This window comes from Coregonus clupeaformis, chromosome 12 (assembly GCF_020615455.1).
Source record: "Coregonus clupeaformis isolate EN_2021a chromosome 12, ASM2061545v1, whole genome shotgun sequence".
In the NCBI taxonomy this organism is placed as follows: domain Eukaryota; kingdom Metazoa; phylum Chordata; class Actinopteri; order Salmoniformes; family Salmonidae; genus Coregonus; species Coregonus clupeaformis.
In genome coordinates this window covers 40062459-40082462 of record NC_059203.1, presented here as the reverse complement: position 1 = coordinate 40082462, position 20004 = coordinate 40062459, and the positions used below count along the sequence as shown (strand labels likewise).

Below are 20004 nucleotides of genomic sequence, written 5' to 3'. Positions count from 1 at the left end.
GGTAGGGGTAAACTTACTCCGACTTCAGTGCGTTTATGACAACTGGAAACTCGGACAAAAACGAGCTCTGAAATGGGGAAAATTGTTTTGAACGGTCATCCAACTCGGAATTCCAAATCGGAAACTCGTGCATCTTTCTAGAGCTCCGACTTTCCGACCTGAAGATCACCGACGTCATGATTTGACCTCGGTTATTTCCGAGTTCCCAGTTGTCTTGAAAGCACCATGAAGCTCACACGCCCCCTGGTAAAACAACAGCAAATGGGCAACGATGCCTGTTTGATGGATATTCAAATAGGAGGAGTGGTCACCTTCATCGACTTCATGAAACCAACACAGAAGACAAGGACACCTGAGGAAGAGTGTATACAACAAAATACATGTTTTAAATGTGTTATATTTGTATAGTCTAGTCATTCAACTGTAGGATAAATAAAAAGGGGTTGCAATCTATAATGGATCCCAACGATTTCAACAGTGGCGGGCGATCATCAACTTTATCCGACAATAGACAACTGTTACCTGGTCATGGCCACTCGATTTTTGGAAAATCGGTCTCCGAGGCATCCGTGAAAAGGCAAGCGGTAAAGAGACACCATCATAAACACAATCTGAAGCATCGGTATGAATTTCTTGAAACTCTTGGAAAAGGGACTTATGGAAAAGTGAAGAAAGCAATCGAGAGATCCGGTAGAATGGTACGTTTTTTATGCTTATCCTCATTTTCAATGTTATAATGAGTAGCCTTTTTAAATATTTCATAATTTGTCATTACAATTTCATAATGTTTTCAAGGTTTAGGCCTTTAATTCATCTATTGGCCTACTTTGATGGTCTAATTATGTAGACTTGTGTTTATTATTTTTACATTATGCCTATAGCCTACATTCTGTATTACACTACATGACCAAAAGTATGTGGACACCAGCTCGTCGAACATCTCATTCCAAAATCATGTGCATTAATATGGAGTTGGTCCCCCCCTTTGCTGGTCTAATTATGTAGACTTGTATTTATTCTTTTTACATTATGCCTACATTCTGTGTTACACTACATGACCAAAAGTATGTGGACACCAGCTCGTCGAACATCTCATTCCAAAATCATGTGCATTAATATGGAGTTGGTCCCCCCTTTGCTGCTATAACAGCCTCCACTCATCTGGGAAGGCTTTCCACTAGATGTTGGAACATTGCAGCGGGGACTTGCTTCCTTTCAGCCGCAAACTCATTAGTGAGGTCAGGCACTGATATTGGGCGATTAGGCCTGGCTCGCAGTCAGCGTTCCAATTCATCCCAAGGTGTTCGATGGGGTTGAGGTCAGGGCTCTGTGCAGGCCAGTCAAGTTCTTCCACACCGATCTCGGCAAACCATTTCTGTATGGACCTCGCTTTGTGCACAGGGGCATTGTCATGCTGAAACAGGAAAGGGCATTCCGCAAATTGTTGCCACAAAGTTGGAAGCACAGAATCGTCTAGAATGTCATTGTATGCTGTAGTATTAAGATTTCCCTTAACTGAAACTAAGGGGCCTAGCCCGAACCATGAAAAACAGCCCCAGACCATTATTCCTTCTCCACCAAACTTTACAGTTGGCACTATGCATTGGGGCAGGTAGCATTCTCCTGGCATCCGCCAAACCAAGATTTGTCCGTCGGACTGCCAGATGGTGAAACGTGATTCATCATTCCAGAGAACGCTTTTCCACTGCTCCTGAGTCCAATGGCGGTGAGCTTTACACCACTCCAGCCGACGCTTGGCATTGCGCATGGTGATCTCAGGCTTGTGTGCGGCTGCTCGGCCATGGAAACCCATTTTCATGAAGCTCCCGACCAACAGTTCTTGTGCTGACGTTGCTTCCAGAGGCAGTTTGGAACTCGGTAGTGAGTGTTGCAACTGAGGACAGATGATTTTTACGCGATACGTGCTTCAGCACTCGGTGGTCCTGTTCTGTGAGTTTGTCTGGCCTACCACTTCACGGCTGAGCCGTTGTTGCTCCTTGACGTTTCCACTTCACAATAACAGCACTTACAGTTGACTTGGGCAGCTCTAGCAGGGCAGAAATTTGACGAACTGACTTGTTGGAAAGGTGGCATCCTATGATGGTGTCACATTGAAAGACACTGAGCTCTTCAGTAAGGCCATTTTACTGTCAGTGTTTGTCTATGGAGATTGCATGGCTGTGTGCTCGATTTTATACACCTGTCAGCAACGAGTGTGGCTGAAATGGCCAAATCCACTAATTTGAAAGGGTGTCCTCATACTTATATATACGCATATATATATTATTTAGCTGATGCCATGTCAGACCAAATTGTTGTGTTATGTTGTACAGAGGAGACTGAAGCAAGCACACAAAGTTGTGTATGTTCTGTCATGACTCACTCAAAGTACAATGACACAAAATAATGACACACTGTGACTGGTTCACCAGGAGCTTGAATGGACTTTCCTTTAAAAACAAAAAACAGGTCTTTCCATTAGCACACCCATATCTAGTTTACACTGTAGAAACTCCTAAAGGTGGGTGATGGTATGTATTATTTTGCCTCTAAGGCCAATACCATTAACTGCGTGCAGCCTGCATTAGAAAGAGAAACATGTTTTGATGAGACTTTATAAAGCAGTAGGCTACAACATCAGCAATAGATTCATTCTGTGATCTTTTCCACACTGTAATCTACCCTTGTTTGGTTGGATCTACTAAGACTAAACATGTCCAGTCTATTGAACACCCAACATGTTAGAACAAAGAGGCACCAAACTGGCCTGTAGCCTATTCTACAATGCCTGCCTGGCAGTGAATAGCTCTGTGGGCAGACAGTTGGCAACTTGACACTATGGTATCAGAGTTTCTGGGAAGGCACGCCACTTTCTATTTACCCTCCATTTTGGAATGTGTTGAGTAAAGATTTAGCCAAATGTATGTTTGAGTAAGAGTTCAACAGTTAAGACAACAGGACATGCTCTGGGATGGTTCAGTACAGTCCAATAAACCTCCCATATCTCCAGACCATAACGATGTATGTGCACTTCTTATCTGTCCTGTAGAACATCTCCAAACAGTCTGAGCTCATTATATTCATTCACCTCTTGGGTACGTTGTATACTTGGCAATAGATGCCAATGGCTATGAATGACCTTCATTCAGTACTGACAATTGAGAGCCATACTGGAAAAATACATTGTTAATATAGTATAGTTTCCAACAGGGCATTAAAAGTGTAGTTCTCATCTAATCAAACACAAGACCGAAATGTGTGTAACATGTTCCTGTGTCAAGGGCAACCGACCTCCAAATACATAAATTGAATGCAGGGGATTTGAAATGCAAGAGTTAGATGGATAACAACCATTCCCTTGTAGTTCACTAACAAATACGTGGGTTAGCAAAGTGAAAGTCGATGTCCCAAAATCTCTCAACACTTTGGAGGTCTCACATAATCCTGTCCCCATGGTATTTATTATGTGTAAAATGTGACACCGAGGTGTAATCTGTAACCCAGATTTGTCCTTTTAAAGGACACTGGAGTTTTGGTGTCTCCTGATGGGGTGATAGTTGGTCACCCTAAAATGGCTCTCTAATCTAGGCCTACCTCTCAGGTATGGAGGAGGGACAGCTGGGTAAATTCCCACCAGGCTGAGGTGCATTCCTGTCCTGTGGCCTAGAGGCAAAAAGAGAGGGGGATGGGAGAATGAGGTAAAAAAAAAAATACCTGATCTGACATATTTACTTGTGATTATTCACAATTTGTTTGCTGACAAACATCAAACATTCAGTATGTCATTTGTGTGTTCATAACAAATAATACAGATTGGTCAGTATCAGTGAATTAACCTCAGTGAACAGTCGCAGCAGTTTTGTAGCCAAAACTAGGCAACATTGGGTCATAACACAATGCCTCTATGGTATAACCTTGGACTTCTGTCATATTGATCAGAAGAGAGGGGGGTTGGAGAGAGGAGGGCAATGGTTTTGTTTTTTTAACTGTTAGCAAAAAAAAAGTGAATCTATTTGTCACAGAGAGATTGAGCACGCCCCCATTCTCATCGACGGGGCTGTAGTGGAACAGGTTGAGCGCTTCAAGTTCCTTGGTGTCCACATCACCAACAAACTATCATGGTCCAAACACACCAAGACAGTCGTGAAGAGGGCACGACAAAGCCTATTCCCCCTCAGGAGACTGAAAAGATTTGGCATGGGTCCTCAGATCCTCAAAAAATTCTACAGCTGCACCATCGAGAGCATCCTGACTGGTTGCATCACCGCGGTGTCAGAGGAAGGCCCTCAAAATTGTCAAAGACTCCAGCCACCCTAGTCATAGACTGTTCTCTCTGCTACCGCACGGCAAGCGGTACCGGAGTGCCAAGTCTAGGTCCAAAAGAATTCTCAACAGCTTCTACCCCCAAGCCATAAGACTCCTGAACAGCTAATCATGGCTACCCGGACTATTTGCACTGCCCCCCCACCCCATCCTTTTTACGCTGCTGCTACTCTGTTAATTATTTATGCATAGTCACTTTAACTCTACCCACATGTACATATTACCTCAACTACCTCAACTAGCCGGTGCCCCCGCACATTGAGTCTGCAACGGTACCCCCCTGTATATATAGCCTCCCTACTGTTATTTTATTTTACTTCTGCTCTTTTTTTTCTCAACACTTTTTTTGTTGTTGTTTTATTTTTACTTTTTTTGTTAAAAATAAATGCACTGTTGGTTAAGGGCTGTAAGTAAGCATTTCACTGTAATGTCTGCACCTGTTGTATTCGACGCATGTGACCAATAAAATTTGATTTGATTTGATTAATGGACAGAGATTAATGGACCCCAACCCTGCATCCTGACCAGTAAAGGTGATGTTAAACATCAATATTCAGTTTCACATTTCATTACACTATTCATCATTTACCATTAGGGAAGCAGGAAACACAATTCGTAGGAAAGAACACAAGGGGATTTTATATAGGTGTTTCCTTTGATGTGGTCACATAATAGGACTGGATTGTTCCATAAGGACATAGATGGATTTCCATTTGGGGCAATTCCACAGGAACAGAAAGATGCTCACACCCTTCTTGACTGTGGACATGCACAAGCATGAAGATACATTTCTCATTATATTTTGAGATAGAAGCAGGGAGAAAACAACAAGGTGAACAATCTATGCTGACCTCCAAAACATGCATGTGTCAACAAATAATCCTGGCTTGTTTGGCCATTAAAGTCCATGCTAAATCAGCTGGGGTTGGCCCTTTCCAAGCAGTGTGCTGTTAAAGATTGGACTGTTTACTGTGAGGAAACATCCTGAGAGAATTGAAGAAAGTGACGATTGGAAATCCCCTCCCGAAACTTCTGTATAGATAAAAGTGTTGTGTCTGCATACCTGGCTGGGGTGGCTGTATCATCACACATGGCTCGTTCGACGAAATGGGTGCATTTTGGACAATGTCTGTCAACCCTGTTATGGACACTTACTGTATGTAACTGCCTAACTATTATTTAAAACCATGTTTGAGATGACATTTGATTTTTCATTGATCAAGTATCCCTTAAACAAATAAACTCACACACATCAAACTGATAAAGTTAGTTGGGCCTCTAACTGGTTTGACAATAGCAGGGTTGAGGTTTTAGGTGAAGATCGGCCAATACTCCTCATGTGGTGACGAGCATGGGACCAAATGGTGTTCATGAAATTAGGAATGATTTATTTGACATGTATTTTATCAGGGAGTCATACTGAGACCAAGGACTCTTTTACAGATGAGCCCTGAATTACATAAATTACAGAAAATACACACATCAAAATGCAAGTAGAAAGAAAAACACAATCATAAAAAACAAACACATTCATCAGTAATAAGGTCCTCAATCAGCTTTCTGAATTGCCTTAGAGGCACCAAAACATCAAATTTAAGAACATTTTGAAGATTGTTCAACAAATAAGGTGCAAGAAATCTAAAAGCTGATTTACCAAACTCCGTAGAGACCAAACACATTTCCAGAGTTGGCCATCCCTGAGACCGGGTGTGGTAACTCGTATGTCTGAAGTTTAGTAAAGATGTTCGATTCCCTCGGGGGGCCAGTATGAAAATGTATGCACTCACTAAAAACTGTGTCGCTCTGGATAAGAGCGTCTGCTAAATGACTAAAAATGTAAATGTTCCAGACATAACTTTAATTTGATTTAAACATTAATTTACTTAACGAACAGGATTGACATGTTAAACTCAACCACCTCAGTCAAAGATGATAAAACAATTATAAATATTCCAAAAAGAGAGACTTACTTCCTTTTCCACCATGCTGTTCAGAGGACCCAAATTATGTCACCTGCTGTGAATCATTTAACTTTGTGGAATGGTCCATTGTTTTAAAGTGGTAAATTGTACGCATAACAGGATTGGCCTTAAAATTTGTGACAGATGTAAATGCATCACTAATCACATAAATATAAATAATAATTTTCAGAAATGACTTTGTCAAAGCAGCAAAATAACTAGGCCTTTACAATAATGATGATGAAACTTGGATACATTTTTGGATTAAGTGGGTTGAAATCTTCCTAGAAGTGACACAGGGACATGTCAAAATGCTGAATTTTGGTACTTTACCATTTCAATATCGGTGCGTAATTTCTACTTTTAGAAATTATGCACCGATATTAGCTCAACTGTAGCTCAATTGGTAGAGCATGGCGCTTGTAACGCCAGGGTAGTGGGTTCGATCCCTGGGACCACCCATACGTAAAAATGTATGCGCACATGACTGTAAGTCGCTTTGGATAAAAGCGTCTGCTAAATGGCTTATTATTATATTATTACTTTTAAATATAAAAGGGACGCAAAAAGGCACTCATTTCATGGAACGACCCACATACAGTGCATTTGGAAAGTATTCAGACCCCTTCACTTTTTCCACATTTTGTTACGTTACAGCCTTATTCTAAAATGGAATACATTTTAGTTTTTCCTCATCAATCTACACACTACCCCATAATGACAAAGCGAAAATAGGTTTTTAGAAATTTTTGCAAATGTATTAAAAATAAAAAAACATACCTTATTTACATAAGTATTCAGACCCTTTGCTACGAGACTCAACATTTTGCTCGGGTGCATCCTGTTTCCATTGATCATCCTTGAGATGTTTCTACAACTTGATTGGAGTCCACCTGTGGTAAATTCAATTGATTTGGACATGATTTGGAAAGACACACACATGTCTCTGTAAGGTCCCACAGTTGACAGCGCATGTCAGAGCAAAAAGGTCAAAGGAATTGTCCGTAGAGCTCCGAGACAGGATTGTGTTGAGGCACAGATCTGGGGAAGGGTACCAAAGCATTTCTGCAGAATTGAAGGTCCTCAAGAACACAGTGGCCTCCATCATTCTTAAATGGAAGAAGTTTGGAACCACCAAGACTCTTCCTAGAGCTGGCCGCCCAGCCAAACTGAGCAATCAGGGGAGAAGGGCCTTGGTCAGGGAGGTGACCAAGAACTCGATGGTCACTCTGACAGAGCTCCAGAGTTCCTCTGTGGAGATGGGAGAACCTTCCAGAAGGACAACCATCTCTGCAGCACTCCACCAATCAGGCCTTTATGGTAGAGTAGCCAGTCGGAAGCCACTCCTCAGTAAAAGGCACATGACAGCCTGCTTGAAGTTTGCCAAAAGGCACCTAAAGGAATCTCAGACCATGAGAAATAAGATTCTCTGGTCTGATGAAACCAAGATTGAACTCTTTGGCCTGAATGCCAAGCATCACGTCTGGAGGAAACCTGGCACCATCCCTACGGTGAAGCATGGTGGTGGCAGCATCATGCTGTGGGGATGTTTTTCAGCGGCAGGGACTGGGAGACTAGTCAGGATCGAGGGAAAGATGAACGGGGCAAAGTACAGCGAGATCCTTGATGAAAACCTTCTCCAGAGCGCTCAGTACCTCAGACTGGGGCGAAGGTTCACCTTCCAACAGGACAACGACCCTAAGCACACAGCCAAGACAATGCAGGAGTGGCTTCGGGACAAGTCTCTGAATGTCCTTGAGTGGCCCAGCCAGAGCCCGGACTTGAACCTGATCTAACATCTCTGGCGAGACCTGAAAATAGCTGTGCAGCGACGCTCCCCATCCAACCTGACAGAGCTTGAGAGGATCTGCAGAGAAGAATGGGAGAAACTCCCCAAATACAGGTGTGCCAAGCTTGTAGCGTCATACCCAAGAAGACTCGAGGCTATAATCCCTGCCAAAGGTGCTTCAACAAAGTACTGAGTAAAGGGTCTGAATACTTATGTAAATGTGATATTTCAGGTTTTTTTAAAAAATACATTTGCAAAAATGTCTAAACTTGTTTTTGCTTTGTCATAAAGGGGTATTGTGTGTGTAGAATGATGCGGGGGGGAGTGAAGGTCTGAATACTTCCCGAATGCACTGTATCATCAGTGACTAGGGCTAGGCTGACTTTCTAGACTGGAACTCTGTCAGACATGAGTTGAGTCTGGCTGAGACTGACTGAACCTGACATGTCATGTAAACTATTAACTTTTTAACTTCCTTCCTCAGGCCTGGGCCCCCAGTTAAACTGATATGACAAAGATTTTGTCACCATCACTGTGCAAAACTTCTCTGAATTGATGGGTGACCTCACTAGCGACTCTGCTGGCTGATGAGGAAGAAGCATTTCTCTCTGATCCATCTTCCTATATATTCCAGTCTAATGACACAGATGTATAACTCAATGCTGGGAGTGACCTTTAATACAATGGAGGGCATAATTTTCATCTACAGGCTCTATGTACAGTATTCTGTGTTCTCCTGCTGCTCCTATCCCTTTGTGAAATCCTGTATGTTACATAATCCAAGGAGCTTAATCTTTAGGCCAGCCTAAACGTCACCTTGCGCGTGTGTGTGTGTTTAGTCCTCACCACAGTGTTTTACAGGACCAGTATTTGGTGGCAATACTCCACCTGTATTGAGGAATAACTCACTAACATGATGTTAACACTAGCTCAGTGTGACTATTGAGCATTAGTTTGGCAATGAATCCAGTTAACAGACACAACAACAGAAGGATTCATCCTGAGGTATGTGACATTGATAGGAGAAGACATATCCAGACTATGACTCATAGGAAGAGGACGTGAGTGTGTGAAGGTCTTGTCTGGCATTCCTCCTCCTCTCACTGAGTGTGTCTGTGGTCTTTATTATGGTGAATGTGAAGGGCTGAAGAAGACCCCACTCTCTAACCATCGGCTGCCCCTCATTACCCCTCTTCTCCCATTTTGATATGCTTCTGACGCACTCGGGGCAGTGTGGAATCCCAGACATCTAAACAAGCCTGCATCAAATAGGCTAAGACACATGCATACTCCTTCATGTACACATGGATAGAGTGCAATCTATTACACACACCAATTATACATACAAAAATATAAAAGGCATATAGGTGAACATTAGCACCAATCACAGATAACATCTCAACACGTATGTTTCACACAGACAACCATATACACACATACATGCTGACATTTAGTTACAGCCCTGCACATATGTCTACATGCAGTCACACCCTGATGCATGTGTGCATTTAAACTCTGTCACTTCTATTCAAATTCAAATGATCTAATTCTGGGCGCCTCACTGACGTCATACGAGACAATGCATTTCATCACAACAGACAGTACACTGTCCCCCCTTCTACTGCCCTGTCACAGTAGCACTGTGGTGTGTTTTCAGTTAACACTTTCAGCCCAATAACCCTCAGGCTATGGAAGGGTAAAGCTAAACTAAGATTCTGATTGCTCCTTTCATTTGGATAAATTATGTTTCTGATCTAATCTACATTTTGCCTAACCTCTTCTCCATGCTACATGTTGCCTAACATACTTGGCTAGGTTTTAAAAAACAAACAATTACTCACTTTGTTTAAGTTTGTTAAATATTCCTGGCAGGTCCATTTGCTACTGTTGTATGGATTTTAACATCTACTTGATAAACCGTCTTTCATTGTGTTTGGTTTCTGTGACATTCCCTTGGCAGGACTTGCTGCATTATTTAGTATAGTGATTGTCTTGGAGAATAAACTGATTCATGTTTAACCTGTCAGTGATGGTGGATACTTTATATCAGGGGTGTCAAACTCATTCCATGGAGGGCCTAGTGCAGGGATCATCAACTAGATTCAGCCGTGGGCCGATTTTAATGTTTTTTGTTTTTGTTTTTTTAGCGGATGGTCAGGGGGCTGGAACATAATTAGGCAATAAGTCCAGAGAGGGTGTGGTATATGGCCATTATACCACAGCTAAGGGATGTTCTTATGCACGACGCAACTCGGAGTGCCTGGATACAGCCCTAAGCCGTGGTATATTGGCCATATACCACAAACCCCCGAGTTGCCTTATTGCTATTATAAACTGTTTACCAACGTAATTAGAGCAGTAAAAATACATGTTTTGTCATACACGTGGTGTACAGTCTGATATACCACGTCTGTCAGCCAATCAGCATTCAGGGCTCGAACCACAGTTTTTATTATAAATAATTTGTAACAAATTGACTGCAAGAAGCCCAAACATATGTTTGACTGAAACATAATCATTTCAAACCTTGCTTACATTTTTATTATTTGTGGGAATACTTGGGAACAGATTTCTTAAATGGAAATCACTTGGAGCTCATTTCCTGGTGTTTTTACAGCCTTTTATGTCCAACAATGAACATTTAAAGAAAATATTTGGCCCGCGGGCCACAGTTGGACAGCCCAGGCTTAGTGTCTGCTGGTTTTTGGTTTTTCCCTTCAATTAAGACCTAGACAACCAGGTGAGGGGAGTTCCTTACTAATCAGTGACCTTAATTCTTAATATTCTTAATTATGTTCTTTTACTTTTTAGATTTGAGTGTGTTAGATATTACTGCACTGTTGGAGCTAGGAGCATAAGCATTTAGCTACACCCGCAATAACATCTGCTAGATACAGTGGGGAGAACAAGTATTTGATACACTGCCGATTTTGCAGGTTTTCCTACTTACAAAGCATGTAGAGGTCTGTAATTTTTATCATAGGTACACTTCAACTGTGAGAGACGGAATGTAAAACAAAAATCCAGAAAATCACATTGTATGATTTTTAAGTATTTAATTTGCATTTTATTGCATGACATAAGTATTTGATACATCAGAAAAGCAGAACTTAATATTTGGTACAGAAACCTTTGTTTGCAATTACAGAGATCCTACGTTTCCTGTAGGTCTTGACCAGGTTTGCACACACTGCAGCAGGGATTTTGGCCCACTCCTCCAAACAGACCTTCTCCAGATCCTTCAGGTTTCGGGGTTGTCGCTGGGCAATACGGACTTTCAGCTCCCTCCAAAGATTTTCTTTTGGGTTCAGGTCTGGAGACTGGCTAGGCCACTCCAGGACCTTGAGATGCTTCTTACGGAGCCACTCCTTAGTTCCCCTGGCTGTGTGTTTCGGGTCGTTGTCATGCTGGAAGACCCAGCCACGACCCATCTTCAATGCTCTTACTGAGGGAAGGAGGTTGTTGGCCAAGATCTCGCGATACATGGCCCCATCCATCCTCCCCTCAATACGGTGCAGTCGTCCTGTCCCCTTTGCAGAAAAGCATCCCCAAAGAACGATGTTTCCACCTCCATGCTTCACGGTTGGGATGGTGTTCTTGGGGTTGTACTCATCCTTCTTCTTCCTCCAAACACGGCGAGTGGAGTTTAGACCAAAAAGCTCTATTTTTGTCTCATCAGACCACATTACCTTCTCCCATTCCTCCTCTGGATCATACAGATGGTCATTGGCAAACTTCAGACAGGCCTGGACATGCGCTGGCTTGAGCAGGGGGACCTTGCGTGCGCTGCAGGATTTTAATCCATGACGGCGTAGTGTGTTACTAATGGTTTTCTTTGAGACTGTGGTCCCAGCTCTCTTCAGGTCATTGACCAGGTCCTGCCGTGTAGTTCTGGGCTGATCCCTCACCTTCCTCATGATCATTGATGCCCCACGAGGTGAGATCTTGCATGGAGCCCCAGACCGAGGGTGATTGACCGTCATCTTGAACTTCTTCCATTTTCTAATAATTGCGCCAACAGTTGTTGCCTTCTCACCAAGCTGCTTGCCTATTGTCATGTAGCCCATCCCAGCCTTGTGCAGGTCTACAATTTTATCCCTGATGTCCTTACACAGCTCACTGGTCTTGGCCATTGTGGAGAGGTTGGAGTCTGTTTGATTGAGTGTGTGGACAGGTGTCTTCTATACAGGTAACGAGTTCAAACAGGTGCAGTTAATACAGGTAATGAGTGGAGAACGGGAGGGCTTCTTAAAGAAAAACTAACAGGTCTGTGAGAGCCGGAATTCTTACTGGTTGGTAGGTGATCAAATACTTATGTCATGCAATAAAATGCAAATTAATTACTTAAAAATCATACAATGTGATTTTCTGGATTTTTGTTTTAGATTCCGTCTCTCACAGTTGAAGTGTACCTATGATAAAAAATTACAGACCTCTACATGCTTTGTAAATAGGAAAACCTGCAAAATCGGCAGTGTATCAAATACTTGTTCTCCCCACTGTATGTGTATGCGACCAATAAAATGTGATTCGATTTTCATTCATCAATCAAGTACAAGGGAGGAGTGAAAACCCGCAGACACTCTGCCCTCTGTGGAATTAGTTTTTGACACGTGCATTATACGATCATATTACATTGAAAATGTTAAATTAAACAACACGGTTTGTTCTAATGCATACCTTTCTCAAAGCCTTATTTTATTGTTCTTCTCTTTACCTTTACCCAGGTTGCCATTAAGTCCATCAGAAAGGAAAAGATCCAGGATGAGCAGGACCTAGTGCACATTCGCAGAGAGATTGAGATCATGTCCGCACTCAATCACCCCTACATCATCACCATATATGAAGGTACACACATCTGTGTCTCAAATCCCCACTAGGAGCACTTTCACTTTTTAATTTAATTAGCTCTTTATTTAGATAGGGAAGTCACATTGAGACCCAGGTCGCGGTCAGCCCTGTTGGTTTTACAATAGTCACGCACTGATACAGTAGTAAAACTTCTCGGGAACAAGACAGTAAGATGTGATCAAATTGCATATGCGATGAAACGTGACACCAGAATAAGATGTTTTCACACTGAACTCTGTGGAGCACACGTCTTCCAGCAGAGTCTGGTCACGCAAGGCTTTGTTTGACATTGACCTATTCTTGGTTACATTACCCGCTGCAGTGCCCTCCGAGCTTCCCAATTCCCATCACCACTGACGTGTTGTCCCTGTAACAACCCATCCCGCCTACGTTGCTGTGTACCTTTGTCTGACAGTTCTCCCCCTGTGTGTTTTTCTGTGTGTGGCCTCGCAGTGTTCGAGAACAAGGACAAGATTGTGATTGTGATGGAGTATGCTAGCCGAGGTGACCTTTACGACTACATCTCTGAAAAGCAGAGGATCTCAGAACGTGAGGCCAGACACTTCTTCAGACAAATCGTGTCAGCTGTACACTACTGCCACAGGGTAAAGCATTGTCAACTGTACACTACTGCCACAGGTTAAGGCATTACATCTCTATTAGTCTGTCTTGACAGAGTATGAGATTTGGTTCTGAGATTAGCCTACATCTCTGTCCACTTGTTTAGTATTTACACATAGTGGTCTCATATAATTACAGCCATCTTTTTTTGTTTTCTTAAATCAGCCGAAACAAATCTCCATCAGTGCCCACAACTTGCTGTACCTCGTGGGCAGATTTGTGACGGGCACACAGGGACAGTAAGTAGGCAGGGAACCCCACTAGCCTGCCTGCTCATCAGCCTCCTCCCTAGAGTGCTGGCAAAGCCACCCTGGCAGTTACATAATGGGCATTATTCACCGTCGGCCAGCTCTGAAGGGTGAAATGAACCGTTAGGTTTATGGAGAGCCAGCGTCAGGGCCAAAGGCCACTGGTCTCAACACAAGCACACATACACACCCTCTCTCTGTCTCTCTCTCTAATGAGGATGCGAGGGAACAGACAGGCTCTGTGAACACACATACACATAGACAAACACACATGCGCACACACACATCTAATCGTTACTCCCCCAGGGCCCATAGTAGTGTTACAATCCCTGTGTCTAGAGTACATGGTTTAATAGTATACTGTTTTTCTGTACATTACAGTAAGAACCACTTAGGCCTGTTCTCTGTGAGAGGTAGGAAGAGTTTAGTACCATATTAAACCAACCTGAGTTGACAAAGTGAAGGAAATGGGCCAGTAAAAGGCTCTCTCTCTGCTACCCAGCTGTCTATTCTGTTTGTCTTTTGTCAGATATGTCAATATTTTTGGTACTTTATTGCTATTTGAGCTGTATAAAATTGCTCTTAGGCTGGTTGTTTAGTGGTAGAATATTGTTGGTCCAATAAAATGTGGTTCCTCATTAAATAAACTATTTTGTATTATCAATTTTATATACTGTACATTTAGAACCAAATGTATATCAAATCAATAAGTAGTATGTTCTGAACCCTTTTACAGTTACTAAAAGCATTATTCTATGTTCACTGGCTCTTGTATGTTTTCTTTACCTCATTGCAACATCAAATAAAAATGGAAATTCAGAATAGTTACATTTTAAACAAATTCTTGAGTGATTCTAACAGGAGTTGCAAGACCAAACTAGTTTGACCTGCATCAGAGGCATGCCCCCCCTGTAGAGTGGAGGACAATGGAGCATAGCTGACATTCCAGAATAATCTTCTGTTGGAACAACCTCTGTTCTGACCCAAATGCTCAGAGGGCTTCACTCTTTTTTTCTTTTCTTTTTTTCTTTTTTTTTACGCATTGTGGGCAAATAGCAAAGACTCATATCAGCCATCTTAGGTGTCAACTGTGTCAACATGAAGACCTTAATAGTTTATCTTCTTCCCATCACACAGAATGGGATAGTGCATCGGGACTTGAAGCTGGAGAACATTTTACTAGATGGAAAGGGCAATATTAAGGTATGGACAAAGGGCTACTGTGTCTCAACACCTGTGACAATCTACAATCTTTAGCATTTGCACACCTGAGGCATTCACACATAGGTCACTCTCATACATGCACAGTTCACACTGCAGTGTTGCTTGGAGAATTTACACATTAACAACTCTCACATACTGGTGGCAAACGATTCCTGTCATCCACTCCAATTCGGTTCTCTCTACTTTCACTTGTTTGTAGTTCCTAGTGTTCATTGATTAGTGATTGTACCTAATGGCAAACTTCTATTTGAATGTTGTTCCAGATTGCTGACTTTGGGCTGTCCAACCTGTACCGTGGTGATGAGTACCTGCAGACATTTTGTGGCAGCCCTCTGTATGCTTCTCCAGAGATTGTTAACGGGCGGCCGTACAAAGGGCCCGAGGTGGACACCTGGTCTCTGGGAGTTCTGCTCTACACCCTGGTCCACGGGGCCATGCCCTTCGATGGGCAAAACCACAAGAACCTGGTCCAGCAGATTAGCACTGGAAACTACCGCAAACCCACCAACCCTTCAGGTGAGCCTTTTACAGAGTATAGCCTCTCCTAACTGGGATGTAGGTCTGCCTTGTAGTGGTGTGTGTTTTAGTTATACAGTTGAAGTCGGAAGTTTACATACACTTAGGTTGGAGTCATTAAAACTTGTTTTTCAACCACCATTCTTGTTAACAAACTATAGTTTTGGCAAGTCGGTTAGGACATCTACTTTGTGCATGACACAAGTAATTTTTCCAACAATTGTTTACAGACAGATTATTTCACTTATAATTCACTGTATCACAATTCCAGTGGGTCAGAAGTTTACATACACTAAGTTGACTGTGCCTTTCAAACAGCTTGGAAAATTCCAGAAAATGATGTCATGGCTTTAGAAGCTTCTGATAGGCTAATTGACATTAATTGAGTCAATTGGAGGTGTACCTGTGGATGTATTTCAAGGCCTACCTTCAAACTCAGTGCCTCTTTGCTTGACATCATGGGAAAATCAAAAGAAATCAGCCAAGACCTCAGAAACATAATTGTAGACCTCCACAAGTCTGGTTCATCCTTGGGAGCAATTTCCAAACGCCTGAAGGTACCACGTTCATCTGTACAAACTATAGTACGCAAGTATAAACACCATGGGACCACGCAGCCGTCATACCGCTCAGGAAGGAGACGCGTTCTGTCTCCTAGAGATGAACGTACTTTGGTGCGAAAAGTGCAAATCAATCCCAGAACAACAGAAAAGGACCTTGTGAAGATGCTGGAGGAAACGGCATGTGCGAGCAAGGAGGCCTACAAACCTGACTCCAGCTCTGTCAGGAGGAATGGGACCACATTCACCCAACTTATTGTGGAAGGCTACCCGAAATGTTTGACCCAAGTTAAACAATTTAAAGGCAATGCTACCAAATACGAATTGAGTGTATGTAAACTTCTGACCCACTGGGAATGTGATGAAATAAATAAAAGCTGAAATAAATCATTCTCTGTACTATTATTCTGACATTTCACATTCTTAAAATAAAGTGGTGATCCTAACTGACCTAAAACAGGGAATTTTTACTAGGATTAAATGTCAGGAATTGTGAAAAACTGAGTTTAAATGTATTTGGCTAAGGTGTATGTAAACTTCCGACTTCAACTGTATCTTATTGTAGCCCAGCAGAGCTGTATCAGTTGTAAATACTGGTGTATGTTCTTCCTCCGTGTCTCAGATGCCTGTGGGTTGATTCGCTGGATGTTAATGGTGAATCCAGAGCGCAGAGCTACCATAGAGGAGATCGCTGGACACTGGTGGCTCAACTGGGGTTACCAGAAACCCCTACTGGCCGAGAGTGAGAACGCGACATTGCTACAACCAAGTGAGAAGACCTCTGCATCCACACAGCAGTCTGGAGGCTTTGCAAGCATTGCCAGTTGGCTGCGTCGAAACTCCCGGCCTTTACTGGAGAACAGCTCCAAGGTGCGCTGCCTGCTGCGGTCCCACGGGAGCGGTGGAGTGGACGTGGTGCGTCAGCGGTCCCTACGGAGGTCACGCAAGGAGAACAACGTCTCCCAGACCATGAATGATGGGGCCACCGCTCGGCCCTCCAAGGGCATACTGAAGAGACGAGGTAGCCTGAAGCAGAAAGCCCTCAGCGAGGCTACAACCCCAGTGATAGAGGAACCAGTGAGGGACTATGAACTCTCCACCCCAGCCCAGCCCCCACCTGTTGCATCGCTGCCCCGCAAAGGCATCTTGAAGAAACCAGCCGAGCGAGAGTCTGGCTACTACTCTTCCTCCCCAGACAGCAGTGATTCTGCCCAGACACCCCAGGCCCAGCTCTGCCCCTCAGCCCCGCCCCACCGAAAAGGCATCCTGAAGCGCCACGGCAAGTTCTCTTCAGGCGGCTTGCAGGAGTTTGGGTCTCTGGACCAGCTGGTGGCCTCCCTGCCAAGAGGGAGCACCAGAGCACGACCCAGCGGGGCAATCAGCGAGGACAGCATCCTCTCCTCAGAGTCCTTTGACCAGCTGGATCTGCCTGACCGCGTGGGGCCAGCGGCACCCAGCGAACGCCCAGCCAAGGGCACCATGAGAGGCTGCGTGTCCGCTGACAACCTCCTGGACATCCGAGAGGAGGGGCTTGGGCAAGACCTGCTGAGGCAGAGAGGACCCTGGGACATGGCCTGTTATCAGTCTGGGGTGGCTGACAGCGCTTTCTCCATCACAGACTGTGAGAATGTGACAGAAGCCTACAAGCATGCCATGGTGATCGGAGGAGTTGCAGCCAGCTGAGGACCAGCAAGTGTCCAAGGACAGTATAATACAGCATTCTCAAAGGACACAGAGACTGAGGCAGTTGTGTTTAAAGTTGGCTGACAACTGAACACATTTGTGGTAATGTGTGACTTGATAGCCAAAGTGGTATAGGAGAAGTGAGTAGCTACAGTAGCCACTCGTGATGTGACATTGTTTTGATGCAGTCCTACTTGACCAAAAACAGTCTAGCAAAGGGAGAAAGAATCTAGGCTCATATCAGACTCATTGCTAGTTTAGACAAACATTGTAAAATAAATGCCTTTCAATTAGCTAACTAAATCAGAGGTTTGAGATATTCCCATTTTTTTGTTTATTTGCCAGGGATATCCTGTTCAATACAATAATGTTTTCAGTCACTAAATGTCAGAATAACAGAGGTTAGTTAGTGTTTTTCAAAAATATTGGTAGCTGTTAATTGTGACATTTTGTCTGGATCAAGTTCCAATTGGCTTTGGGGGTTTTTCAATGTTGACTTTTGGATTTTGATTTCAAAATGTAGCATTTTTGTTCAAGGTTTGAGGGAATTGACAGTTCAATACCAAAGATAAAATGTGAAAACAACATGTTGAGCACTATTTTTTCTGTTCAATCACCATGTTAATAAGACAGGTTCATCTGGGCCTGCAGAGCTGAATTCTACTACTGACTGTTATGATTCAACTTTTAGAACTGGAATTTATTTACACCTGGAGAGATGACTCACAATAATAAGTAAAGGTAATAATGACTTAAATGACATCATTTAAGTGGCAATCTGTAGTTGGTACATCCATTATTAGACTTTTAAATTAATTAAGAATATAACTTATAGATGCCTCATCAGCTTAGTTCAACTGTCGTACCCCATCAGAACCCAAAATGAGTTTGTTATACTCCTTTGTTTTAAACAATGTATAGTCTCAAACCATGGTTAAAACTATAATCTTTAAATCATGGATGGTCTCTCCCTGTATACATAGCTCTGTACATTTTGAGTGGTTACATTTCTCCAGCCCCACCCCTCAGCTGTTTACCGGGTTACCGCTTTGTTATTGTTTAAACTGCAGATTGCTCCTTTAAGCAATGAGGCACACTAGCAAGAACGTGTAGAACCTGCTTCTATTCTATTCAGCCTAAGTTTACTCAGTGCATTTCACATGAAAAGGGGGGTTTACAGTAAATGTTAAGTACCTCAGTCTTTTGGCGGGTTAAGTATTGCAGCAGTATTCCAGCAGTTCTCTGGAACTAAACCGTGATCTGTAGCATGTGTGGTAACTAGTTAATGTGTAACCTCCCCAGACAGTGAACTGAAGAACTAGTCCAGACCGATACATGTGACATTTTTATGAGTTGATTAATTTACAAGGATGGGTCTAAAGGTGCGTTTCGGTTTCCCGGTAACAGCAGGTGGCCAAAGACTGGTATTTGTGACTTTATGATGTGCCCTCTGGGCATTTCAAATCAAATTGGATTCCAGCATTTCATGATAATGACCAGGATTGATTCAATTTATTATGTTTTTAACACCTTAAAACATTATTAATGCTATTAAAAACTGTGCCTAGGAGCTGCTCAATCAGACTATTGAAACCTGATAATTATATAAAATGTTTATCAGGGTTCACTTGAATGTGGAACAAATTGCACATGATGCTTCGCACATGGGGCTACAACATCAAGTTGCTGTTCAATGACTGGAATGTGGTGATTTCTTATTGTTGGTTTTTAATAGGTTGCTTTTAGATTGATTTAACACTGTAGGGGTAAAGGGGAAATAGAACTCTTGGTTTTATTAGTATACAAGAGCGGTCAACAATGGAGGTTAAAACGCAAAGATATTCACACGTTGATGCTCAAACAGATTCAGGTGATTTTTCAGTATTATACAGGAACTACAAACCTTTCATACAGTTCCATTAAGTGACCTAATTGCGTTTTTGTCAGTTGTTAGCCAACTCATGTCAACAAAACCATAAAAATATGTTGTCATGTTAATAGATACAGGTAAATCTAAGCAATTATGTTTTTCATGAGTGGGACGTGATCCATGTTTGCCCGGCTTATCTGTCAGCTTGTGCTCTGTCCCACTGATCTGACTTGGCCCAGTGAATCATAAAAAAATAAACTATACCCATATGAATGATTCCTTCATTGTCTTTGACCTCGTTTGGGGCATTTATGGTAGTTGTGGCATTACTATTGATTTAGTAGGCTGATTATGGTAG

General features: G+C 42.7%; 1 protein-coding gene across 1 annotated transcript; it reads left to right on the top strand.

Moving 5' to 3' along the window:
* Positions 1–295: 295 nt before the first annotated feature.
* On the top strand, positions 296–19919 carry nuak2 (NUAK family, SNF1-like kinase, 2). The gene is made up of 6 exons (XM_041891417.1): positions 296–698; positions 12801–12921; positions 13378–13529; positions 14931–14996; positions 15281–15533; positions 16716–19919. The coding sequence occupies exons 1-6, from the start codon at positions 456–458 to the stop codon at positions 17774–17776; spliced, it is 1896 nt and encodes a 631-aa protein (XP_041747351.1). The 5' UTR covers positions 296–455; the 3' UTR covers positions 17777–19919.
* Positions 19920–20004: the final 85 nt, after the last annotated feature.